Source organism: Phacochoerus africanus, chromosome 6 (genome assembly GCF_016906955.1).
Source record: "Phacochoerus africanus isolate WHEZ1 chromosome 6, ROS_Pafr_v1, whole genome shotgun sequence".
Lineage (NCBI taxonomy): Eukaryota > Metazoa > Chordata > Mammalia > Artiodactyla > Suidae > Phacochoerus > Phacochoerus africanus.
Genome location: NC_062549.1, coordinates 115525951 through 115552489, shown reverse-complemented (window position 1 = coordinate 115552489; position 26539 = coordinate 115525951). Strand labels below are relative to the sequence as shown.

At 40.2% G+C, this 26539-nt stretch overlaps 1 protein-coding gene across 1 annotated transcript; it reads left to right on the top strand.

Annotated features, from left to right (window-relative positions):
- On the top strand, positions 1 to 24755 carry LOC125129917 (pancreatic alpha-amylase-like). The gene is made up of 11 exons (XM_047785164.1): positions 1 to 156; positions 16265 to 16478; positions 16842 to 16988; positions 17834 to 18028; positions 18644 to 18874; positions 19618 to 19751; positions 20506 to 20628; positions 20721 to 20820; positions 22598 to 22716; positions 22826 to 22951; positions 24532 to 24755. The coding sequence occupies exons 2-11, from the start codon at positions 16311 to 16313 to the stop codon at positions 24719 to 24721; spliced, it is 1533 nt and encodes a 510-aa protein (XP_047641120.1). The 5' UTR covers positions 1 to 156; positions 16265 to 16310; the 3' UTR covers positions 24722 to 24755.
- Positions 24756 to 26539: the final 1784 nt, after the last annotated feature.

Sequence of the window (26539 nt, the reverse complement as noted above, 5' to 3'; positions counted from 1 at the left end):
GACAGGCCCCTTTTCCTGATTAGGAGCTTGTCCTCGGAACTGCACCGTTCAGGCGAGCTCCCTTCCTCGGCTTCTTGTATCTTCTCGGCTCCCCGCACTGAGAGAGGATACTGAGAACGAGACAGGAAGAAAAAGAGAAAGCCAGCAACTGAAAAGGTACAGTGTAATTTGAAGAAGTGGCAGGGCAGCAAACTGAGCTAGAGAAGGGAAGTCGGTAATTTGCTAGGAAGCAGGAGTGATAATGGCCAATCTGGTGCTGTTGTGGGGTTTAAACTCTGTACAGATTAGGTTTGGAGAATTAAAGCAGGTCCATAACAACACCTATTGAAATGAAAAGTATTCTAGGAAATCTATAAAGATCTAAGGTCAGCATTTTTCCTAATTGAAGACAAAGCAAAATCAGAGCTGTGTGGTTTTGCTTTTTTAATAAATGAAAACACTGAGCTCTGGGTCTGGGAGATTGCTGACTTAGGGAAGTTGATGTGGCAAGTTATTTAAAGGTATTTTTGAATATCATATAGCTCCCCCCTCTCTTTGTGTCTTGAAATAAGTGTTTTCTGGCGTATGCTTTGCTATTGTTCAACTTTTGGCAGTTTATTTTAGGCTTGTTGACAACTCAGGTTTCAATTTCCAGCAGCACAAAACGTATTATTTGTATTTGCAATGCATCTGGACTTTGGCTCAAAGTATTTATGTGTCATAAATCTGGTATGCAAACTTGATTATCTTTGCTTTTGCTTCTCTAATCTTCACATGTGACTTGTGAAGCTGAGCTTGAGTTTATTTTCCTTTCTTTCCTTTTTTTCAGGGATGACAGGATACTGTTTTGAGAATTTTGCACGTAATTCAGTATCAAATTTAGAAGATAAATTATGGCTTTTTTTGGTACAAGAAACTACTAACTCGACCAAGTACTATAGTAATAACACTACCTCAACCTCTAGAACATTGAAAACTGGCAAAATGGAAAGAAAAAAAAAACGCTTGGAGATAAATATGTGATAAAATATCAAGTGTAAACGTGACATTGAAAGTATTTCCATTAAAATATTTTATGATGTTATTTGCTATGAAGATACTTAAGAGGTATCTGGGCTAGTAAGTATAAATGGTGAGGGAGGATAACTTGTCTCTTCTTGGTTAGCATTAATTTATTTACATGTTAGAAGATATTAGTATCTGCCCAATCACATCTGAGATGTGAAGTCACTTTGGATAGAGGATATGAGCTTTGAAAATAGGTAACTAATATATCTATAAGTAGAAAGGAAGCTATAGAATTATACAAGTTTGTTGCCTACTTCTGTTTTTTTCTAACATTTTAGTAGGTCTTCTTTATTTTATTTATGTCACAGTTTTGGTGCACTTTAATCAGGCTTGAAGCTAAATCACTAAATTTATGGCATTCAGTATGTGAAGAGAAATCATGAATTTCTCTTAGAGCCTATCCCCTGTAGTGCCACTTATATTGGGCACAGTGAATAAAATAACAAAAGCCTCTTATATAATACTGATTGAGAAAAAAACACTTGAGAATATCAGTAACTAACAAACTTTTTGGAAACTCCGAGTTAACAAAAAATTTTTCGTTCTTAACATTGCAGGTGTTTTGCTAAAACTTCAAATATAAGCACTCCCTCGGGAGTATTGCTTTGGTGCTGAGATATTATCAAATATCTGCCGGGGCCAGCTCAGCAGGATCGAGTTGGAGAACGGGTGCTGTGGAACTTAAGGAAAAATAGTTAACATAAAACAAGACACAGAGACATTTATCTTAAGTAGAGGTGGGAGCCAGGGAACTCAAGGTCTCAGGGACCAAGCCTGCCCTCAAGAATCCACACTGCTTTTATTGTGCTCTTTAGATGAGATCAAGCGAGGAGTGGCTATGGGTGGATGATACAGGGTTTGTTTGCTATTATGTAAGTTCTTTTACTATTTAGAAAGCCACTTAGGTGGTAAAGGGTTAAGCTCTTACTCTGACCTCTAGGCACATAACAGTTCTTAAGCTTAAGTCACTTATGCCTTTAGGTCTTTGTTGTTAAGCTTAAGTCATTTACCAGCACTGTGACTGTTTCTCCAAGAAGGAAGATGGGATAAAGTAAAGAAGGACAAGATGGAGTTTTCAGGGAAACATGTCTTGCAACATCTCCCCCTTTTTGTTTTTGTGGGAAGACAAAAATAGGTCTTGCAACTTTTTTCATTTCTTCTTGAATTATTCACTTAGACAGAACACAGTCCAAGTTAAGTCTCAGAGTTCAAGTTTTAAGTCTCAAGTGGAACTCATACACTGACCAACTTCCATGGGTGGCCAAAGCAGGGCTTAGCACTCTGATGATGAAGGAAGTCTCTGGAACTTGACCATGAAGAGATTCTTGAGGTGCAATACAGCCTTCCCGGTGTCCATGTCAGCAGCAGATGCAACCTTCTTCACTCTGATGTGATGGATCCATGGGGCAATACCCACAACCTTTATAGCAGTTGGGCTTGCTATGCGACCCTCAGTTTACAAATGTTAATAAATAACCACAAAGAATGTATCAAAGCCCATATCCCTACACTCACTACCTGAGTTAAAAATCTACCTTAATTCCCCCCCTTTGAGTTGGAGACTCTAACTGTGGGAAAAGGGGCGACGACTGCTCTAACTTCTTCCTGCTGAAAAGGGGCGTCGTTAGGGAAAGCAGTTAGGTCTCCACTCATGGAATGGTCAAGTGGGCTTTGATAACATTGCTTTGGATACTTGAAAGAAATATTTTCACCGGGAGGAGGAGGTCAGCTGGTTCCACAGGGCAGCTCCAAAAGCTGGAGCTGGATTGGACAGCTCATGAATCTACTGATGAATACAACATTTAGATTTTATAATAGCACAGGTAACTCATGATTCTTCTGATTTCTCTGGCTGGTTATGAAACATTTGTATGCCTTGGTCAGCATGCAATGGAAAGCTACCTTATGTCCTTTTGAACAGTATGATTTATGGCATCACCTTAAAGTTAACTTACTCAAATTTATTCTAAACAGTCCCCACCATGTTCAAAATTCACTTCTCAATGTCCACTTGCCACACACCTTGTGTATTTTTCTGTATCCATATTAGTCTGTCACTTATTTTCCAAGCAGAGCAATCAGCTGAAGACAGACTATCTTTCTTTTGCCTTAATGAGATGCGATTCCATTCCTCATTCCTTCTATATTGAAAACACACATATCCTACTTTTCTAAAGCAACCACGGACTGACCTTTATAATTTCTAAAAACAAGTTTTTCTTATAGAGACCATCTCAGGGTGGCACTGATCATATTTCATCATTCTAAAGACCTTTAGTTTCTGTTTAGTAACTGATGTTTCAGTGTCTCATTTGACTTCTGTTAAACCTAGGTACGATAAGATATTATACCTTATGTTGACAACTGTAACAACGTGTATGTAGTTACCTTCCATATTTTAGGAATTTCTAAAAGAGGAGTTGGACTCTGAAACAATCAGAAAGGTATTGAGAAAAGAAAATGGATTCCCAGTCACAACTCAAAGGTTGTGTAAAGAATTTTGTAACCGGCTTGCCAGAAATATAAATGTCGCAGATTCATAAGGGAGGGGGCCCAGGATTGGAGAGGAGGACTGAAAAGTGGCTCTGTATTCCTACATTTAGAGTCACCCAGGGCTGAGTGGTGATAAGGACAGGAGCCATTATGGAAATATTCCATCAGTCTTGATCCTGGGCCTGAGGGGTCAACCACAGAGACCTTCGTCTTCAGGGGCAATCCCTCTTCCAGTGATCTGAGTCTTGGGGCATTCCCATTTAAAGGGTCCCTCTTTTTCTTAGAGGAAACAGACTCCGGGCATAGGTCTTTGCCCTAGTCCTCTCACCTTGGAAACCCCCAGGTTGACTCCCTGTAGCGCCATAACTAGAGCCTCAGCCTTTTCTCGTCTCTCTTCTTGTTCTCCTTTCATTCTTCCTGGCCCCGATTGTAACATACTCTGAGGAGGTGCTCCAGATCCTGATCAGGGCCAAAAGCCAATTTTTGGAGCTTTCTCCATAAATCTGGCACCGGCTGAGCTATGAATTTATCCTTAAGAATTATTTGGCCCTCCATTGTTTCTGGGTTCCTTTGTATGTTTTCTCAGTGCCCTTCTGAGTCCTTCTAAGAAAGCTGATGGACTCTCTTGTTAAACCTTCAATAGTTTTTAATGGGTTTTACTCATGAGGCTTTTAATCCCTGTACTATACAAGTAATAAAATGATTCCTATGCCAGTTGTGAGAATACTCACTGCGATGGAAACCAAAGTAAAGAGAGCTAGGACCAAATTATTTGGAGTGAGAAGCTTTCCTTTTCTTAGTAGATTTTCAGCTTCTTGGGTTAGATGTTTGATTTGACCTCAAGTGGGAAGATGAGCCCTTATCATCCTCCTTCTGGGGTCTGGAGTCGAGGGATGCTTCACAAGCTTGCTCATGATATGGTTTGATTCTTCTTGATGGAACCCAAACAGGTTGTAATCCATGACCTGGTGAAATACAAGCATATCCCCTACCCCACGTAATAAGTTTTCCTGGAGACCAGAAGTTTGTTAGTGGATCCTGCCACCAAATCAAGGGCTGTTCAGCATGAGGAAAGTTAATCTTATTTTGTTCTGTATAAAAATGTTTCTCTGCAGCTGTTTTTTCATCAGAAGCCAAGTTTAAAAAATTTAAAGTGAATAAGGTTTTGTTTAAAAGTGTTTGTTGTGACTTAACTATTTCTGTGTCTGCCCCTTTTTGTTTTTGAAGAGCCTGTTTTAAATATAAATTGGCTCGTTCCACAATAGCCTGTCCTTGGGGGTTGTAAGGGAGACCAGTAGAGTGAGCAATATGCCATGTATCTAGGAATGTTTTAAGTTGAGAACTGATATAAGCTGGACCATTATCAGTTTTAATTGCTTGTGGCAGGCCCATGACTGCAAAACAGGCATACAAATGACGAATAACATGTTTAGCAGATTCACCAGACTGCGCAGTAGCCCAAATAAATTTAGAGTAAGTGTCAATACATACATGAATAAATGACAATTTTCCGAAAGATGAATAATGAGTAACATCCATTTGCCAAAGAGCATTTGGGACAAGTCCCCTAGGGTTAACTCCAGGCTCAGATTGAGAAGGATTGTTAATAATTTGACATGCAGGACATTGACGAACAATTGTCTTAGCTTTAGCCCATGTTATTCCAAATCTCTTCTTAAGGCCTCGAACATTTACATGTGTTAAATCATGAAAATGTTGAGCTTCTTGTAACACAGGTGTCACCAAGCAGTCAATTTCTTTATTTCCTGCAACTAGAGGCCCAGGTAGGTTAGTATGTGCTCTGATATGAGTAATATAAAATGGATATCTTCTTTCCCTTACAACAGTTTGTAATTTTGTAAACAAGTCAAATAACAAGACAGGTAAATTTTGTTTAATGGTAACAGCTTCAATCATTTTGGCAGCATGAACTACATATGCTGAATCAGAAAGAATATTGATAGGCTCAGGATAATCCCTCAAGGCATGGATTACAGCAGTTAGTTCAGCCTGTTGGGCTGAAAGGCCAGGTGTTCTTATAATTTTAGATTGATTAGCCACATATCCGGCCTTCCCTTTACTAGTCCCATCAGTAAAGATCACAGGGGCGTCAATGATGGGTGACTCCTTCACCTTTTTTGGCAAAATCCATTGAGTACGCTTTATAAATTGTAAAACAGGGTTTTTTGGATAGTGATTATCTATTGATCCTACGTAATCTGCAAAGGCAATTTGCCAACCTAAATGGTTTTGAAAACAATTTTGGATTTCCTTAATAGTTAAACTAACAATTACACGATTCAAATCTTTTCCGGACATTTGTACACAGCGAGTGCGACCTTTTAGAATAAGTTGTGCCATCAAGTCCAGGTACGGAGACAAAGACTTCGTGACATTATTCGGAAGAAAAAGCCACTCGAGAATATTTTCTAATTGCATTAATATTCCCGTGGGAGAATGAGGAGAAGGTATAATTACTAACTGAATGGGTTGTTTTAGATTGACCCGACTTAGTTGGGAGTTTTGTATTTTACTTTCAATCTTTTTTAGTTCCTCTTCCGCTTCTGCAGTTAGAGAGCGGGGGCTGTTTAATTTAGAATCTCCTCTAAGCAAGGAGAAAAGATTTGACAATTCATATGTAGGAATCCCCAAATAAGGTCGGAGCCAATTAATGTCTCCTAACAATTTTTGTAAATCATTTAATGTAGAAATTTGATCTCTTCTCAATTCTACCTTTTGAGGGTGAACAGTGGTACGTTCAACCACAGTTCCCAAATATTGATATGGACTTTTCATTTGAATCTTTTCAGGAGCAATAACCAATCCTGCTCCTTTTAGACAGGCTTGCAAACATTGGAAAACCTCAGTCAGCTGCTCCTGAGAGGGTGCAGCACAAAGTATATCATCCATATAGTGAACAATATAGCATTTAGGAAATTGTCTTCGGACTGGCTCAACAACTGAAGCCACATAATACTGACATAAGGTAGGGCTGTTTAACATACCTTGAGGCAGGACCTTCCATTGATAACGCCTTCTAGGGGCTATATTGTTTACCACTGGGACCGAAAAAGCAAATTTTTCCTTATCTTCTGGTTGTAAAGGAATTGTGAAAAAGCAGTCTTTTAGGTCCAAGATAATTAACAACCAGTTAGCTGGTATCATACTAGGAGATGGGAGGCCTGGTTGAAGGGCACCCATAGGCTGAATTACAGCATTTACTCCTCTTAAATCTGTTAACAATCTCCATTTTCCTGATTTTTTTCTGTATAACAAACACTGGTGAATTCCAGGGACTAAAGGATTCTTCTATATGGCCCTTCTCTAATTGTTCTTGGACAAGATCACTTAAAACCTTTAATTTTTCTGAAGAAAGAGGCCACTGCTCAACCCAAACTGGTTTTTCTGTAGTCCATTTCAGTCGAATAGGTTCAGGAGAAACATAATTATTTTTACAAGCAGTGGCCGCTAATGAAAAGGCTGATATCCCAAACCAGATTTGTCCATTTTAACCTCAGATTCAATAGGTTCCACTCTCCCTTGATGATGTCTTCCTAATCCCAATCCGGGAATGTAACCCTGTTTCTGCAACATTTTTTGGCTTTGATGACTATATTGATCTACAGGTGGTAAGTAAATTTCTGCATGCCACTGTCGTAATAAATCTCTCCCCCATAGATTGATAGGGAGTTGAGCAACATAAGGTTTCAATCTAGCTGGCTGCCCATCTGGTCCTTCACAATTAAGCCATTGGGCACTCTTTTTGAGACCCTCTGCTTTTCCTAACCCAGTGACTTCAACATCAGCTGGCTGAAGAGGCCAGGTGTCTGGCCAATGTAAATGGCTAATGATTGAAACATCAGCACCAGTATCAATCAATCCTCTAAAAGACTTCCCATTTATGATAACTTGACAAGTGGGTCGTTCCTCTAGGACCTTTTCTGATAAAAACACTCCTGCCCCTCCTGTGGTATTGAATCTCTTCTGTCTAAAATTATTCCTGTCTTTTTTCTTCTGGACTCTAGGTAAAATTAAGATTTGAGCAATCCGATCCCCTTTTTTAATTTTCCAAGGAATCGCAGTGGAAACCATCACTTGTACTTTATCATCCCCGTTATTATCCAATATCCTGGTATGAACTCGAATTCCTTGTTCTGTTAGCTCTGCCCTTCCTATTATCAATCCTATTGTATCTGATGGTAATGGATTTTCCAATTTGGTTGTAATAGAAGTAGGAGTTTCACTAGGAAGGAGAATTAAATCCTGTACACTAGGGAGATCTACTGTGATGTCGAACTCTGGTGCAGAGCGTAGTCCCAGGGAGTCTGGCTCTTGTTCTGAATGGGGAATGCTTCCTTGGTTGACGGGGCTGGAAGCTTGCCCCGAGGGTAGTTTCCCAACAAGGGGGTTCCATCTTTATGAAAGATGGATCGGCACTGGTTAGCCCAGTGATTTCCTTTATTACATCTTGGACATAGTCTGGGCTGTTTACTATTGTTACTAGAAGGTGCTGAAGCTCCGTGAAAGAAAGGTCGGGCTCGTGGAAGAGCGCGACATTGTTTTTTAATATGTCCTGTCTTACCACAATTAAAACATTTTCCTGAAAATTTGTCTTTAACTTTTAAATTAGCCATTGCTTGGGCTAGCATTGAGGCCTTAAAAGACTCCGTCCCCACTCCCTGACAGGCTTTAATATATTCGGCCATGTTAGCTTTTCCTTTTAAAAATCCTATGGCCTTTTTGCAATCAGTGTTTGCGTTTTCATATGCTAACAATTGAAAAATAGTATCAGACACCTCAGAGTTAGTAACTTGTCCTTTTAATGCCTCTTGTAAACGAGCTAGAAATTCAGTATAAGGTTCCTTAGGGCCTTGTAGGATCTTTTGAAAAGAAATATTTATTTGACCTGTAGATTCAATTTTATCCCATGCCGTTAAGCAACATTGTCTAATCTGTTCAATAGCCAAATCATTCATTTTTAATTGATCTTGAAGATTACTCCAACGACCAATCCCTAACAATTGTTCCATTGTAATTGGAAGATTTCGAACCTGATTACGATTAGCAGTAATTTGGGCATGATCTTGCCACCAAGACTTAAATTGTAAATATTCACTAGGTGATAGCACAGCACGGGTTAAGCTATGCCAATCAGCAGGAATCATACGATTTCCTTCAGCTACTCCCTGCAGGATTCCTTTTGTAAAGGGAGAATTAACACCATAGTTTTGAACGGCCTGTTTTAATTCTTTAAGTATTTTAAAAGGAAAGGGTTCATGAATGAACTCGTAAACTCCATCAGGGTTGGCGGGATCAATGCCTGGAGCCACTGTCTCCCTGACAGTTACTGGAAAGGCTAAGTGTATGGCATCCAAATCGCCTTCCCTTTGAGCCTGTAAAATTCCCTGTTGAATGGATGATAGGTGGTGTTCAGGGATAGCACTCACTTTCTTTACAACCCTGGAAGTAGAGGCTTGACGAGTCCTCGTCACCTTACTCCTAATAGGAGGCGATTGAGGAATATCAGAATCAACAATTGGAGCCGAAGGCTCAGGAGCCAGATATTCTCTATGATAATTTTGTTCAGGGACTGCATATTTAGATTCTTCCAACAAAGGTGTAAACTCCCCTTCTTCCTCTAAGTCCTCTGTGGTCTCTGGAAGTTCTAAAACTGATTTAATTAAGTTCCAAGTACTCCAAATGGACACAGGAATTTGAATGCCCTCATCATGCAATATCCTAAGTTCCATTCCTATCATTTCCCATATCTTTAAATATAATGTTTCTGATGTAAAAAGCCAATCACAATGTTTCTCAATAGTCTGAAAAAGTTTTGAAAGCTTACTTTCACTTGTTTTTGCACCCCCCTTTTTAAGGAGTTGTCCAAACAAACAAATGTAAGGATTATAGTTTCCCATTTTACCCCGTAAATACCTGAGAGAGGGAACTTATCTGCAGGATTTCTTCAGCGTGGCCACACAAAATTCCTCTCTCCTTCTTCTCAGGGCTCCACAGCACTTCCAGTGAATATAATTTCCGCTGTAGTCGCGATCCTTCGTTCCTCGTGCCTGCCTGTTTGTGAGCCTGCCCCACATTGGGCGCCACTTGCCGGGGCCAGCTCAGCAGGATCGAGTTGGAGAACGGGTGCTGTGGAACTTAAGGAAAAATAGTTAACATAAAACAAGACACAGAGACATTTATCTTAAGTAGAGGTGGGAGCCAGGGAACTCAAGGTCTCAGGGACCAAGCCTGCCCTCAAGAATCCACACTGCTTTTATTGTGCTCTTTAGATGAGATCAAGCGAGGAGTGGCTATGGGTGGATGATACAGGGTTTGTTTGCTATTATGTAAGTTCTTTTACTATTTAGAAAGCCACTTAGGTGGTAAAGGGTTAAGCTCTTACTCTGACCTCTAGGCACATAACAGTTCTTAAGCTTAAGTCACTTATGCCTTTAGGTCTTTGTTGTTAAGCTTAAGTCATTTACCAGCACTGTGACTGTTTCTCCAAGAAGGAAGATGGGATAAAGTAAAGAAGGACAAGATGGAGTTTTCAGGGAAACATGTCTTGCAACAAATATCCTATTTAATTTTTTTGGAATTCCCAAGACATCTCATTTTGCACATTAGAGTAACCACTAGATATTTGAATTTTTAAAAAAAGTTTCTTTTATGGAAATCCAGGAAATATGAGGTGTGAGCAACAGAGTAGTGATGCAAGTATCATTAACTGTGAATAGCTTTTCTGAGGAGAACCATTTTAGGAAAACTGTAATGGGAAGGAGACATAACAGTTATTTCAAGTTCTTATTTTTTTGTTTTGTTTTTGATGCCAAAGATGTCAGAATGTGCTTGCAGATTTTACTTCACACGTTTAAATACACTTCAGATGTGGATCCTTGGTTGATCCTTGGGTAGGAGCTTAGATGATTAGATATCTCCATCTATGCTGGGATGCTAATAAAATTTGCCAAATTTTGTCCGAAAGTGATCCTTTAACACAATTTTAAAACACTTTGTGAAAAACACTTGTTATTTAAAGAACAGTTCAGAGGTAACTGATGAGGCAATGACGAGAAGCTACTTCACACTAACATGTACTTTGCCAAAAGCGCTGAAGATTTTTTAAAAAGAGAGCGAGAGAGCAAGCAAGGAAGAAAGCAAAAGAAAAGAAAATGTGGGAAAAAATTGAAGGTGGAAAACATGGCTGGTTCCTTCTCATCACCATCTGTTCCTCTGGGGGATATGACAATACTCCCGAGATAGAGAAAGTATTACTAGAATTTGGGAAGAGTGGAATGAAAAGACAGAATGTCCAAGTGATGATGAGTGAAAGTGGGAAGAGAACCTGAGTTTGCAGCAGTTTGAATAGCAGCAGAGGTAAAGATAACCATACTTTAATAACACCAGCGTTACAGCAACCAAATGCCTCGAGCTTTTACTGTGTCTATGCACTGTGGTAGTAACAGCTCTGCCTGTGTTAATCCATTTACTCATCACAAGGGCTCTGTGAGGTACACGTTCCATGTTTTAGTTCACAGGTGGATTTAGAGATAGTACTTTGCAGGATCCCACAGCTGATAAGTGGCAGGGTCAGGGTGTACATTAGAGTTTAACTCCTAAGGCCATGTTCTTAAGCGTTACAATTTAACATTTGTAACCATGAGTCAGTGTGAAGTTCAAATGATGCCCCTCTTCTCTAATTCTCACCTCTTTATCACCATCAGTCCAATATCATCCTCCATCTAGTCAGTCTTCTATTCTCTTTCTAATACGCATCTGCATTCAGCTAGTCTTTTGCCTTCCTTGCAATGTTTTTCTTCCTATTTGTTTGTGAACAGCTTTTTGGGGAGGGGGGCGGGGAGGGAGGGAATTAAACTCCTCTCCCTGCTTTGAAGGCACCTTTTTATATGCTGCCTCCTACCTGCCCCATCTATTGACTGCTGGGCTTTGCCCCAAATTGTGATGGTGGATTCCACATCTCTGTGTGTACCTTGTGGACTCCTGAGGGCCCAGCTCTACAGGCCCGATAATTCCACCAAGTGATTTGGCCCACGCATACTAGTTGCTTATGGCTAGCAGCTGTTCTGACTGGCTGGTGTCTGTCCTAAAACAGTTTGTTAAATATTTCGTGTGCCGTTTCTGAAACCATCATTTTCTTGCTGGAAACTGCCAACTCTGTCGTCGTCTTTTTTCTTGTCTAATGCGTTTTGATATGTCAAGCTCAGTATATCCTGTGTTAGCTCCTCCGTTTCCCTAAACCAAGTCTGCCTCTAGATTGCACGGTGAGCATTGTCACTGTTCCTCTCACTAAACTTTAAATTGCAGCGTTGTTTTTGACCCTTCCTTTTCTCTATTCCCCTCCTTCTGTAGAATTAGCTCCGCTACATCTACTGCCTCTCTCCTCTCCGTATCAATTAGTTCTTGCTGAATAACAGTAATTTATGATGTCTCGCGTGTGTGTAAGTTGACTAGGTGGTTCTTCTGCTGGTTTGCCTCTGGAGTAATCATTCAGCCACAGTCAGCTGGAGGATCAGCTCACATGGTTGGGATGGCTTGGGACAATTAGAGCTCCCCATGTGGCCTTGCATCCCAGTTAGCGTCACAGTTACCATCGCAGATTTTCAAGAGATCCAGACCCACTGTGCAGATGCTAGTCAGACGTTTATTGTGTCTTATTTGCTGACATTCTTCTGGACAAAACAAGTTATAAACCAATTCCATAGGCTGTGTAGGAAGAGATTCCACAAACATAGGGATGCTGGCAAGTGTCCTTCATAGGGTGGCACTTCTTGTTACCATTTTACCATAGTCTCCTAGCATTAATTTTTATTGCTGAAACTCTAGTTCAGATTTCCTTTTCCCTTCCTTCCCTCCTTCCCTCCTTCCCTCCCTTCCTTCCTTCTTTCTTTCTTTCTTCCTTTCTTTCTTTCTTTCTTTCTTTCTTTCTTTTTCTTCCTTCCTTCCTTCCTTCTTTCCCTTTCTTCCCTTTCTTCCCTTTTCTTTCTTCTTTCCTTTTTCTTTTTTGGCTGCCCAGAGGCCTATGCAGTTCCTGGGCCAGGACTCATATCCAAGCTGCAGTTGCGAGTTACCCCACAGCTGTGGCAATGCCACATCCTTAACCCACTGTGCCAGGACAGAGATGCTGCTGATCCTATTGAGCCACAGCGAGTCTCCCTAGTTCCCATTTCCATCACTACTCTGTTTTACCCCCGTACAGGTGTTCCTTTTTTTCTGTGTCCTTTATCTTCGTCTTTCAATCCATTTGCTCTACTCCAAAAGCTCTAATCATGTTACCTTCCTGCTGAGAAACAAACAAATGGATAGAAGCCTTCTCTAGCTGGACATAGCTTTCAAAAGAAAGCTTTCTTCTCCCTGACTTTGAGAGACCCCCGGTATAGCTTTCCTACTTTAAGCCCTATGGAAAATGATGGGTCCTCCATGTCTAAGTAATGTTCTTCAAAAGTGTATTGATTTCCTGCTGTTATCCTTGCCCAGTGGATGTATTGTTTTCTTAGGCAGAAGCCATATCACCTTATCTCTTTTGGTTAAAATCAAACCCACTCTTCAGGTCACTTTTACCTATTACCATGGATCACCAAGGATTTTCCTGTTAATGAAATGCTAAAGCACTTTCCTCATGTCTCTTGTGAGATAGTGATCATATCCTTCATTTTATTATTGTTATTTGTATTTGCGTGTGGATGCGTCCTTTCTGTGATTTAACATGGGAAAGGTGCTACATCAGGCGTCCAATAGAAATATAATGAAAACCACATAAATGTTTTTTAAAAAAGTTTGTAGCCAGTTTAAAAGAAACACACACACACACGCAAAGAAAAAACCTGGAAAATTTAATGTTAACAAGAAATTTCACTTCTCACAACGTGTAAACAACATGCAAATTAACCTTTTACATTTTGTCACCCTCACTCTTCAAAAAGTGGAGTATCTTTTATACACAGAGCACATTTCAGTTCAGACTAATGGCATTTTAAGTGTTTAATAGTGAAGTGTTGCTTGTAGCTACCATGTTGGGCAACCCATCATGAGAATTCTATGAGACTCATTAGTATAGTATAGAGAAGGTTGACTTGTGGTGGGTTGATTGTGAACTTCTGGCTTTATCACTTAAATGAGCTTGGACAATTCATTCAGTCTCTCTGAGCCCTGGTTTCTTTTTGTATACAAAGATATTTCAAGGGTTAGAATTGACCATATTATATAGTTTCTCACATAGTGCTCATTTATTTAAAAAAAAAAATCCATGCATGCAGGCGTGATATAAGCTGAACCAGTACCTTGCATAATACCTGCAACTTAGAGTCTATTTGTGAAAACCATTTATTGGTCAAATGAGCCATCGTGCTGTTTGTGTTGCTAGGAACATTAAATATGAAATCTGCTCTTAATAAGGTTTATCCAGAATGCCAGTCATGTAAATCCTTACTTTTTATAACATTAATCCAATATCACTTAATAACATCCCATAGGTTAAAACCTGCCATACAGAGGAGTACTTAACGCTGGCTGGGAATATCAATATAAGTTTCATAAAGGTATTTTTTCAACTGCATATGAAAGTAGGAGTAGTTACTAGCTATTGAAGGGTGATGCAAGAAAGAAGAAAAGCCCTGGAAAGTCATGAAAGAATAAAATTGCTTGTCAAATACGCAAAACGTTTATTTTTTGCAGCAGATGGATATTGGGGACTCTGCACTTGTGTTCCGCCCCTCTAACAATTTGAAATATTGAACTCCTAACTCCCCATGGTATGCTATTAGGCTGTGGGGTCTTTGGGAAGGACTTAGGTTAAAGTGACGTCATGAGAGTGGAGGCCCCATGATGGGTTAGTGTGCTTGTACGAAGAGAAGGAAAATCAAGATCTCTGAGCTCTACACTCCGTGAGGATACAAGAAGCTTGCTGTCTGTGAACATGGGATGGGGCTTTCGCAAGACACTGGAGCTGCTGATAGTGTAGTCTTGGGTTTCCCAGCCTCTAGAAATGTGAGGAAGAAATATTTGTGCTAAGCCATCCAGCCTGTATGGCATTCTTGTTACAGCAGCTGGAACTGAATGAGAAAAATAGGACACGGAGTATATGTTCACGACGTGGGCTGGAGGAGGGACCGAAGGAGAGTGTTGGGATTCACAGAGTGCTCTCGGAACCCCCTCCACAAAGCCAGTACTTCCTCATTTTTCCTCATCCTAGTAAATGGTGTCATCAGATACCTGTTTCTTTAGTTTTTCTCTTTCCCCCAGTCTTCGGCGCTAATCTATCGATAAACCGATTGCTTCTCCACCTCTGAGATATATTCTATCAGGGGCCTAGGCCAGGCCACTTTCCTCTTTCACGGACCACTACAAAAGCCTACCTGATCTCTTGGCCCCCAGTCGTGTCCTCCTATGATCCGGTTTTTCACAGCAGAGCAAGAATGACTTTCTTGGAAAGGAAATCAGAATCTCTTCACTCATCCTCTTTCAGCCTCAAAAGGCCTGTCTTTCCTTATGTTCTACAAGGTTCTACATGAGCTGGCCCACCTCTCTGATTTCATCTCATTTTACTCTCCCCTTTATCGCTCACACATTGTTTAGCTGCACTGATGTTTAAATTTTGTTCAGTGTCACTTGAGTATGCCATGGTTGTTCCTACCTTGGGCTTTTGCTATTGCACTTTCCTCTTTCGAGACTGCTTTTCCTCTGATCTTCAAATAAGTGGGTCCTTCTACTCCGTCCAGTTCTGGCTGACAATCACTCCCTCTGAAACAGCTTTCCTGACTATTCCCAGTCTAAAATATGGGGATGGGTCAGTCCTTTTCCCTTTTACTGCACCGTGGGTTCATGCTAGATCTCACTGCTCTCTTTAATTTAGTATCGTTGTTGTTATCATTCCTTCCTGCTATATTTCTCTTACCTTCCCCTAGAATGTAGGCTGCCTGAGAACAAGAGTCTTGTCTGTCTTGTTCATCCTTGTATCCTGAGTATCATGCCGGCATTTAGCAGAAGCACTCAGTCACTACCTGTTGGATGAATGGATTAGGTTTTTCCCACCTGTACGGTTATGTCTTTACTAGGATTTCTTGTACCTTACGAGGGAAAATAGATGCGGATTCATTAACTAGTGTTCTGGCAATTATAAGAGACTTTTTGCTAGAAGGAGAAAAAAAAATCCATTCTTTCCTGCTACAGCCAGTGCATTTTCACATGAGTTAATGTAAGCGTGGGGAAAAAAAAATCTGTCTCCTCAAGTCGTGGTCATTTAACTTCCAGATAACTTCCTAAATCTTAGTGGAGAATCTCAAGTATCTAGCAGCTGGGGTAGGAGGTACCAACTGAACTGAGTTGAATAACATGTGTCTTTTTACAATGGAAACATTGCAGGTGTTTTCAGATAGTTAGGGCAACATTTTGACTGTGAATTCAGTTGGCTCTCATTCCGCCTCTGTCAGTGAAGGACTTCAGAAATAACATCTAATCCTACCTAAACAATACATGATTAAGGCCTTTCTGCAGATAACATGCCAGATGTTTAAAAACTTGCTGTTCCCTCAGTAAGGAAAACATTGTCTTAAAAGGTCATTTAGATAGTATTCCTGGGAGATTTTCGGGATGTTCCTCACCTGTTTAGTGTAATTATCAATAGTTATTTTCGGAGTATGCATTCACGGTTTGTGCTCTAAGTATTTATTCATGTCAATATTTGCTTTGTAAAATATGCTTCTTGCAGGATTATAAATCCTTGCCGGGAAGACCGTTGACAACCTCAGAGCAAAATGAAGTTGTTTCTCCTGCTTTCAGCCATTGGGTTCTGCTGGGCCCAGTATGCCCCACAAACCAAGTCTGGACGAACGTCTATTGTCCATCTGTTTGAATGGCGCTGGGTTGACATTGCTCTTGAATGTGAGCGGTATTTGGGCCCCAAAGGATTTGGAGGGGTACAGGTGGGTATGGTTCGCAGGATAAATTGGAGGTTTTGCCGTGCTTAGAGTAAAAGGTATTGCGATCTGTGTCTGTGAAGCTGGGACGTTAGTTCACAGGTTAAGTACGCGAAGTAAAACAGTTTTCTGAAGAAGAAACACACGTGAAATTGTTGGCAACTCACTGTTTTATTTCTAATACAATATTTTTTAAGCGGGACATTTCCACTGTGATATTGATATTCTTACCCGGTTGTAAAGAAGGGTGGCAGCATATACAAAGATTCAGAAAAGAAAAAAATGCTGTGTTACTGAATAGTTTCCAGGATGGTCAGTGATACAGAGGGAGCCATAATTTGATACTTACTAAGGTTGTTTTATTTGCAGGTCTCCCCCCCCAATGAAAATATAATAGTCACTAACCCTTCAAGACCTTGGTGGGAGAGATACCAACCAGTGAGTTACAAGTTATGTACCAGATCAGGAAACGAAAATGAATTCAGAGACATGGTGACCAGATGTAACAACGTTGGCGTAAGTGAATTACAGCTTCCTTTAAAAATCTTGTGTAGAGAACTCATTTCTCTCTCCTGTCTCAATTTCCTCTTGAGAAGAACAGTTTTCCTATATTTTCGAGGTGCACTGCATGCTTTAGCTCTAAACTCAAATGTAATTGTTGTCTTATGTTTGACTTTGGTAAGCCCTCTGTCTACTACAGGAGATATAAGTAAGAGTTTAAGGCCATGAACTTACTGATGAAGCAGAATATCAGCTTTGACCCCATATGACCCTACACCTTTCTGGGGGACATTTTTTTGGAGTTAGAAATTGGAATTCTGGTTACAGGTTTTGCTGTTGCCTTAATGTGGCTTGTGTCCCCACCCATAATTGGGGGGGGGGGGTCTTGCTTCCTGTAGGTCCTTGGATGGTAAATAATTCCATAACTATTTTCTCTTTGAGGAGGAGCGTAATGAGCGAGAATATCTACTTTTCCTTCTTCTGACCCTACACAGGTGGTAGAGACTGGCTGCTTATTTCTAAGGACGACCTATGGACATGTCAAAAGTCAATAATCGCTCCGGCCTCAACTGATTCTTACTGACTGCCATAAAAAGGCTGTGCTTTTTTTTCGTGGTTATGGTAGTTTGGGGTTCTCTCAGTGTATCACACACGCAGGTAGTTGGCCAAATGGCTAGAACGCCTGTGGGCCTTCCCAGTGATTTCCTCTCACACTTGACCTTTGCTCTTCTGGGAAGCTAAGTCATAAGATAAGGAAGAGGTATCCTAGAGTGTTGCTAACATGCGGTACACCTTGATCAGGAGTCTTATAATTTCTGCCTCTTTAGAAGGTAAACTGAAATAGAACCTTTGACTTTCAGGTGCGTATTTATGTGGATGCTGTCATTAATCATATGTGTGGAAGTGCAGCTGCAGGAACGGGCACCACTTGTGGAAGTTATTGCAACCCTGGAAGTAGGGATTTTCCAGCAGTCCCATTCTCTGCTTGGGATTTTAACGATGGTAAATGTAAAACTGCAAGTGGAGGAATCGAGAGCTATAATGATCCTTATCAAGTAAGTAAAAAAATAAAGCAAGCAAGAACTATCTGTGCTTCTCAGCATGTAGCTTATTGCTCTCCAATTAAGAGCTATTAGTCCAGATTCCTTAGGAAAACAGGGTTCCAAGTCTGACTGTTAAAAATAAGAACCTGGAGTTCCTCTGTGCCTTAGCATGTTACTAACCAGACAGAGTGTCCATGAGGATGTGGGTATGATCCCTGGCCTTGCTTCGTGGGGTAAGGATCTGGCATCGCCCCAGGCTGTGGTATCAGTCACAGCTGCAGCTCTGATTGGACCCCTGGGCTGGGCACTTCCGTATGCTAGAGATGGGGCCATGGAGAGAAATACAGTAAAATAAAAGGAATTTCAGGGCAATGCTTAAAATAGTGTTTTCCAAGTTGAATTTCTCCCAGTGAAAAAGCTCATCCTCTTTACTTCCTACCTTCTCCCTTTTCATACTAGAAAATATTTTCAAGGCATGCGCATATGAGGATGGCAGTCTCCTCAGAGACCAAGGCCTAGAATGCAGTAAAGGAATGTCTGTTAATGAGTAAATGAATGCATAATCAGGTGAATGCTCAGGGAAAGATGATGTTTTCTGTATGAGTCACACCATTTTTGCCTCAATAGGTCAGAGATTGTCAACTGGTTGGTCTCCTTGATCTTGCACTGGAAAAAGATTATGTGCGCTCCAAGATTGCTGATTATCTAAACAAACTCATTGACATTGGTGTAGCAGGGTTCCGAATTGATGCTTCTAAGCACATGTGGCCTGGAGACATAAAAGCAGTTTTGAATAAACTTCGCAACCTAAACACCAAGTGGTTCTCTGCCGGGAGTCGACCTTTCATATTCCAGGAGGTACCTCAATGTGTATACGTGCATGGAAAACCCTGTAATGTAATTCGCTAGAAAAGCAGTAGCGGGTTTCATTGAAAGTAGCATTTCTGTGTAGATTAGCGGCTACATCATTTACACAGCAGGGTGTTCTTTAACCCCCTTCGAGTCAGAGGTGGCACATCTAGCTGTATCACAAGAGGTGTTTGATACAAACGCGGAGAATCTCCTTAGCCTGCAGACAGCTTGTGGCATTTATCAGCTGCCCAGAGAGCATTGGAGAAGACGGGTGGTAATGTAGTTGTTGTCCTGAGCTAGTCTGTGTGACTCACTCTTGGCTCTAGCACTCTCAGCTGTGTTGGTTTAGGCTAACTAACTTCTCTGGGTAGCAATTTTTTTTTTTTTTTCCAAAATTAATCGAAAGGGGTCATGGTAATGTCTTTGAAGGATTAAAGAGTTAATATTTATCAACCACGTAGAAATACCGTCATGCAGATATTAAGTGCTGTTATAAGTGTGAGCTATGCTTATCATTGACATGTGAGACTACATGAGGCCAGTAATTTCACAGGACTACAGGTCATTTTGTCCCATCACTTGTACTCTCTTAGCATAGGCGTAGCAAAGAAACAGGAATCTTGCTATAAGGAAAACCGTCAGGGGCATTTGGTGCAACACAGACAGTATAAAGCTATTCTCTGGGTAATGTTAGTTTACCTTGTTAAAGTTCTTCCTTAACATGAGAGTTTCTTCTCCATTTCTACTAGGTGATTGATTTGGGTGGTGAGCCAATTAAAAGCAGTGAGTACTTTGGAAATGGCCGCGTGACAGAATTTAAATACGGTGCAAAACTGGGCACCGTTGTGCGCAAGTGGAGTGGAGAGAAGATGTCTTACTTGAAGTAAGTGAAATGTGAATTATGCTTTGATTTACTTCACACATATTTGTGCCATGCCCCAACACGGGTTATCTTCTCAAGGCAGATGTCTTTCACGGATTCAATGACTCATACGGTGTTATAATTCCCCAGACTGCAATTGATTATATTTCTTATTTAGAATGCCAGTCACAAGGAAGTCTGTCTAGAAAGCCAAAACATAGAGATTTGCATCTGTGTATTAGAGGAGTCTACTAGACCTGACCAATATTGGTATATGATCTGTTAGTGCTAGGTTATTATTCAGAAGATTCTATTAAGGATGAAGTCGCTGTAATGTGGTCCTACTGTAGAATTCAGATATATTAAGAAATTAATTTCAAACATAAACTCTCTATCTTCTACGAATACAGTATGTAAGCCTTCTTTTATCCCCACTTGTCATTCTGTAGAGTGTGATATCAATGTTCGTTCACCCTTTGGAAATCCACCTCCATCATAATATACCCAAACTCTTCGAAACTAATTTCCGTCACACACACCTTCTACCTGTAACATGAATGTAATTGAAGTCTTCCTACATATAAACACACATGGAATGTGTCTGAGGATCATATATCTATGTAATTTATGTTTCAAAGGCCCTACGGAATAATCATTTCATTAGAGAATTTCCCTGGAGGGTCCTCTACTGAAGGAACGACATGTTAGGTTACTCTGCAGCTGTTATGAAAGAATGCATTTATTTGAATTTAACGTTCTTTTGTTTGTTTTGTAGGAACTGGGGAGAAGGCTGGGGTTTCATGCCTTCTGATCGAGCCCTTGTCTTTGTTGATAACCATGACAACCAGCGAGGGCATGGAGCTGGGGGAGCATCTATTCTTACATTCTGGGACGCTAGGTAGGAAACACAGTTCCCCGATTTGGAAGCTACCCTTGACTGACATTAAAATATTGCTTTCTTCTGTGATGATGGTATTCTGTGCCTTTTAGACTGTACAAAATAGCAGTTGGATTTATGCTCGCCCATCCTTACGGATTCACACGAGTGATGTCAAGCTACCGTTGGGCAAGAAATTTTGTGAATGGAAAAGTAAGTTTTGGTGTTGTCCAAAAAATATCTTTTTCTCAAGGAGAAGAGGTTTTACTTTCACATGATGCCGTGACATACACTAGGTATTTTGTCAAATATTTAGTGAAGGCCAGCCTGTTGCAGGGCTCTTTTAGCAATACCGTGGATATTAAAAAGTAAAAACGACTGGTCTCTATTGACCAAGAGTGGGCCAGCTATTTCCAAATATGGTGAGCCTACTTCCTGCCCCCAAATAACCCACTTGAAAGTAAGGATACAGCGAGTAAAATAAGTATGCTTCTCATAAGTACCTACTTCATAGCATTGATATGAGGATTAAAAAGCCACACTTGCCAACACCTTTAAAAAGTACCTGCCCACAGCACAAGGAAGATAACAAATATTGGTTAAATCCGTTTCTAAAAAGTTTTGTGCTGGCGTGCAGAGAATTTGCCTAGCCGAAGGGAGGTTCAATAGGGAAAGTAGAAGAAGAAGGAAAGTGCGTGTCTTAAAGAAGAGCTGTTTGCAGTCTGTTCTAGGAAGGAGAAAGAGGAGGGACGTTTTGACAATGTGGCAAAGACATGAATCTGAGCAGTAATTTTAAAAATGAACTGAGACATAGAGTGTTGAAGTATTTGGAAAGTTAGAGGTACACTTTCTCTTTAACCGGAAGATTTCCCATGCAGCCTCAAGTAGCAACTTCATACCTGAATTAGAACATCGTCTTCATTGCACCCAAGATAGGTCTTTCTCTACTTCCTCCTAGATCCCTTTCAAATTAAGAAGCTCATTCCTTTGTCGAGGACCTCGTTTTGTTTTTAGCGAGCTTTAATATTTGGAAGATGTCCCCTTCTCCTGAGCCTATTTCCTATAATTTTCAGTAACTGGCCCAATTTCTGATGGCAGGAGTCATGGCATAAGTCCATTCTCCCTCTTCCCATAACATTTCCAAGACATTTTAGGACTTCTGCATGCTAGAAACGTTTGATTTGTCCACTGTTTGTGATACGGCATGATTTTAAGACAGACTCTGATAGTCTTCCTAGGCATAGTCTGTTGTTTATTTAATGATTAAAATTGCCAGTCGGAAAAATACAGTAGTGGAGTTCCCTTATGCCTGAGAAGTTAAAGATCCAGCATTGTCACTGCGGTGGCTCAGGTTTGATCCCTGGCTAGGAAGTTCCACATGCAGTGGGTGTGGCCGTTGAAAAACTGAAGAAAAAAGAGAACTGCATTTAAAAGAGAAACGCACAATATTAAAAGTTTGGTCAGGTGTGTAAAGATTATTGTGGTGTTTTGATTAGTGCCCTTACTCAACAAGGAGGAATGACAGAAAGTAATATTTGTTTAGCAGATTTTTTGAAGCATTTTTACCTAAATTATTTCAGTTTAATAGCAACGAAGCAAAAGCTTCATTTTAAGAAGAGGAAAATCAGGCACAGAAATGATGAATATTATCTAAGTGTTCTTGGCCAGTTGTCATAGAACCTGCTGTTTCTGACGCAAAAGTCCTTGCCGTTTCCACGACATTACATTATCTATGTACAAGTGATGTTAAGAAATCATTGCAATTCCTTGGAAAGAAAACGAGAGAGTAAAAAAAACCAAAACCAGTCATACCCTTGTTTGAAATAAGGGCCCGGAGAAGGTGAAGTTTGGAAGGAGAAAAGTAAAAGTAATGAAGGAGTTGGATTCTAAATGAAGACACCATGAAGACCCCAATAGAACAGATTGAGTTTGGGGAACATGCTGTGTTAAAAATGCCGTCTTTTACAATGATTTCTTTTTGCCAATCAAGGATGTTAATGATTGGATTGGGCCACCAAATAATAACGGGGTCATTAAGGAAGTTACTATTAATGCAGATACTACCTGTGGCAATGGCTGGGTCTGTGAGCATCGATGGCGTCAGATAAGGTGAGACTACTTGTTTAGAGGTATCCTCCCTCTAATAATAAACCTTCTTAAGACTTTATCTGAAACCATGGGATTACTCATCAACGTTTCACATGCCATTTTGTTTTAGGAACATGGTTTGGTTCCGTAACGTGGTGGACGGCCAACCTTTTGCAAACTGGTGGGATAACGGAAGCAACCAGATAGCTTTTGGAAGAGGAAACAGAGGATTCATTGTCTTTAACAATGATGATTGGTAAGTTGATACCCATTTGAAATAATGTTTGTGCTTTTATATGCTCTTGGTTTATTGCTGTTTTCTTTCTGCTCACCTAATTTTTTCATAGGTGAAAAAGTCTGATTTTTCCAGATTTTTCACCTGAAAAATCCTCTAGTCAGTGGATTAAGAAAACATAGTGATGAGAAAAGGGCCCAAAGAAAAACATAGCTTTATTCTTTTGATCTGCTCCTTATAAGCCCTCTCCTAAGGGCTTTCTGTTCTGCGCAATTACTTCCCGTGCACTTTTGTGTATCATATGCAGATAGATAGGATGCCCGTGTATATGCTTACATATACACACTTCACACAAAATACACAAAGTAGTTAATAGAAAAGTTGCGAAATCCCTGGAAGAATGACTTACAGCCTTTGTTGAAATCAAGAAAAATTCTGCCTCAGGACTAAAACACCGTTCTCTCTCTGTCTCTCTCTGGCCTATTCTGGTCTCCAGTGCTTTTGATTTTTTTCTAGTTCTGTTTTCACTGTCCTATCTCTCTGTGACAAATAATGTTTTTTAAAGCTCATGTGTAAAGAATATGTGTGTTACATTCAGTGATTGACCTCAGGAGAGTTCAGTTCTGAGACTTCTCCTTACTGACTTTGCAAGCAGTTGACATGTGTCAGTCCAGGGTCAGCCTCCAGTCATGATTAGCTCATTCTAGCCCAAACTGTATTTTACTAATGAAAAATAAATCAAATTCATTTCTTTCTTGCTCAAAGAATCCACGGCTGGTTCTTTAATTTCTATCTTTTATAGATGGGAAGAGCAAAATAGATTTATGAGATAGCTTTACCTTTTTTTTTGTCTTTTGTTGTTGTTGTTATTGTTGTTGTTGTTGCTATTTCTTGGGCCGCTCCCTCGGCATATGGAGGTTCCCAGGCTAGGGGTTGAATCGGAGCTGTAGCCACTGGCCTACGCCAGAGCCACAGCAACGCAGGATCCGAGCCGCGTCTGCAGCCTATACCACAGCTCACGGCAACGCCAGATCGTTAATCCACTGAGCAAGGGCAGGGGTCGAATCTGCAACCTCATGGTTCCTAGTCGGATTCGTTAACCACTACGCCATGACGGGAACTCCAGCTTTACATTTTAAAACCATATACTGCTTCACAGAAATGCAAGCGACTTTTTATCTCCTCTTGAAAAGAATAAATTTTTGAGGAAATAATCAAATTTAAATTCTTGGAAGTAATCGGTATTTTCTTGTGCTCAGATGAGGACACATTTAAGATACGTGCGTTTACCACGAGAAGCACTTTTCTCTAAGAGAGGCGATCCAGTCCAATTTGCAGTGATACTCTTCAACCTTAAATTTTTTAAGAACAATGTTCCCTATTGACTGGGGAATTGCTGTGTTTTCTCTAAGAATAGTTTTGGCCCTGAGGAAACGATTTACACCCACTGGAGAAGTTCTTGTGTTGTATTTTCCTTGCACGGAGACCCCGACTTCTTAGAGTTCTATGGCTCAGAGTTAAGCTGCTTGTTTTAGAGATGGCCCGTGTTCCTGCTTTTAATTGTGTTGAACTCAAGTTACATCTTAACTTTTATTTTACAGGCAATTATCTTCAACTTTGCAAACTGGTCTTCCTGGTGGCACATATTGCGACGTCATCTCTGGAGATAAAGTTGGGAACAGTTGTACGGGAATTAAAGTCAATGTTTCCAGTGATGGCAGAGCTCAGTTTTCTATTAGTAACTCTGCTGAAGATCCATTTATTGCAATTCATGCTGAATCCAAATTATAAAATTTGAATTAAATACATCTTCCAAGAGCAATAAGAAGTGTTTGTTTCCTTTCTTTATGTATGCGACATATAACTTCCTACAGTTCATTAGTTTTTGGTAAAAGCTGTCATCAGCAATAAACTTGGAAAACTCAGAAAAGCACGGAAATGACATATATGATTATAAGATGATCGCAAACAACAGTTTGTCAGGTGGCAGAAGACTCACATTAACCTCTTTGTCAGAAAAGTTTCTACGAACTCAGAGAAGCATGCTGACAAGTATTTTTTTGGCCATGAACACAATCTGCCGAGCTGTGTCTCTCTCATGTGTGCCTGTATTTCTTCCATAAGGTGTTCCTAACCCTTGGGTAGGGGTAGCTGATGTTATGATGAGTCCCATACAGAGGTATAAGGTCTGGGTGTTTTTCACAATATATAGGCCCTTTCATGGTTTATTAGGTAAAACAATAAAAGACACTAAAATAATGCAATCCGTAATTCTTAATTTTATGGAGCTCACAGGACTCATCTACTTTACATCATTTTCTCCTTTACTTTCCCTTTCTAATGGCTATAACCTAATGCTATTGCATGGCTCTTTGTTCCCCCTCTTAACCCCTATTATGGGTGTATTTACAGCTCTCATGGAACTGTATAGTACAAGGAGCATATTCTAGGTTAAAGAGTTTATCCAGGAACATAACACATCAAGAATGTCTATTGAAATTTTAGCTATTCGATTAGTTGACTAAAGAACTTCATCTTCTGTTGATTCTGGTGAGGCTGGCTGTAGCAGCATCATTTACTTTAGTCCTTCCTTAAATCATTACACTCTCTACAGTGCGTCTAGAGTGATCTTTTCAAATCAGAAAGCCACTCCATCATTGCCAGCACCAGCACCTTTTCAAAATCCTATCAATGGATTACCACTCACCTTAGAATAAAAGGACAAACTTATTAACAGGCCTATAAGATCCTTCTGTATCGGAAATGGAACCTCACAAAACTCCCTTCTTTTTTTTTTTTTTTTTTTAAGGCAAGTTGTCTTATGTATGTATGTATGTATGTATGTATTTATTTATTTTGTCTTTTGTATTTTTAGGGCTGCATTCAAGGCACATGGAGGTTCCCAGGCTAAGGGTTGGACAGGAGCTACAGCTGCTGGTCTGCCCCACAGCCATAGCAACGTGGGATCTAAGCCACGTCTGCGACCTACACCACAGCTTGTCGATGCCAGATCCTTAACCTACTGAGCAAGGTCAGGGATCGAACCCACAACCTCATGGTTACTGGTTGCATTCCTTAACCACTGAGCCACAGCAGGATTCCTAAAACTCCCTTCTTACCTTTTTTTTTTTCTTTCCCCTCTAGCTATGCTAACTTTTTAGTTAATCAAGCTGGCCAAGATCCCTTTATCTCCTCAAGTTCAACTCTAGGAAATTCTGCTTCTTCTACTTTGAAGGTTCTTTTCTTAATTAACCCCTATTCATCATTCAATCTTAGTTCAAAGGCCACGTCAACATGGACACTTACTCAGGATTAGGTCAAGTCTCCCTATTATGCCATGACTTTCAATACTTGCCTCTTTAGCTCTCACCATGATACTGTGGGACTGTGTCTATTTTGCTCTTTTTTGAATCCTTTGTCTCAGGACAGGCTCTGGCACATATGCTTTATGATCTCAATAATTCTTTGTAAAATAAATTGAGATCATGAAAGAGAAGAAAAGGAAATATGTGTATATGCATTTTTTTCTTTTTGAGGGGAAACTTATTTGTAAAGGAAGGCCTAGGAATAGAGATCTTCCTCCCCATTCTCTCTTCAAGTCTTCCCCAG

Bases quoted from the DNA above. Each gene is read 5' to 3' on its own strand.
- LOC125129917 (XM_047785164.1), top strand. From the start codon at position 16,311: ATGAAGTTGTTTCTCCTGCTTTCAGCCATTGGGTTCTGCTGGGCCCAG. The intron at 18,875-19,617 runs GTACCTCAATGT...CATTTCTACTAG, and splicing joins GACCTTTCATATTCCAGGAG to GTGATTGATTTGGGTGGTGA. The intron at 20,629-20,720 runs GTAGGAAACACA...TGTGCCTTTTAG, and splicing joins CTTACATTCTGGGACGCTAG to ACTGTACAAAATAGCAGTTG.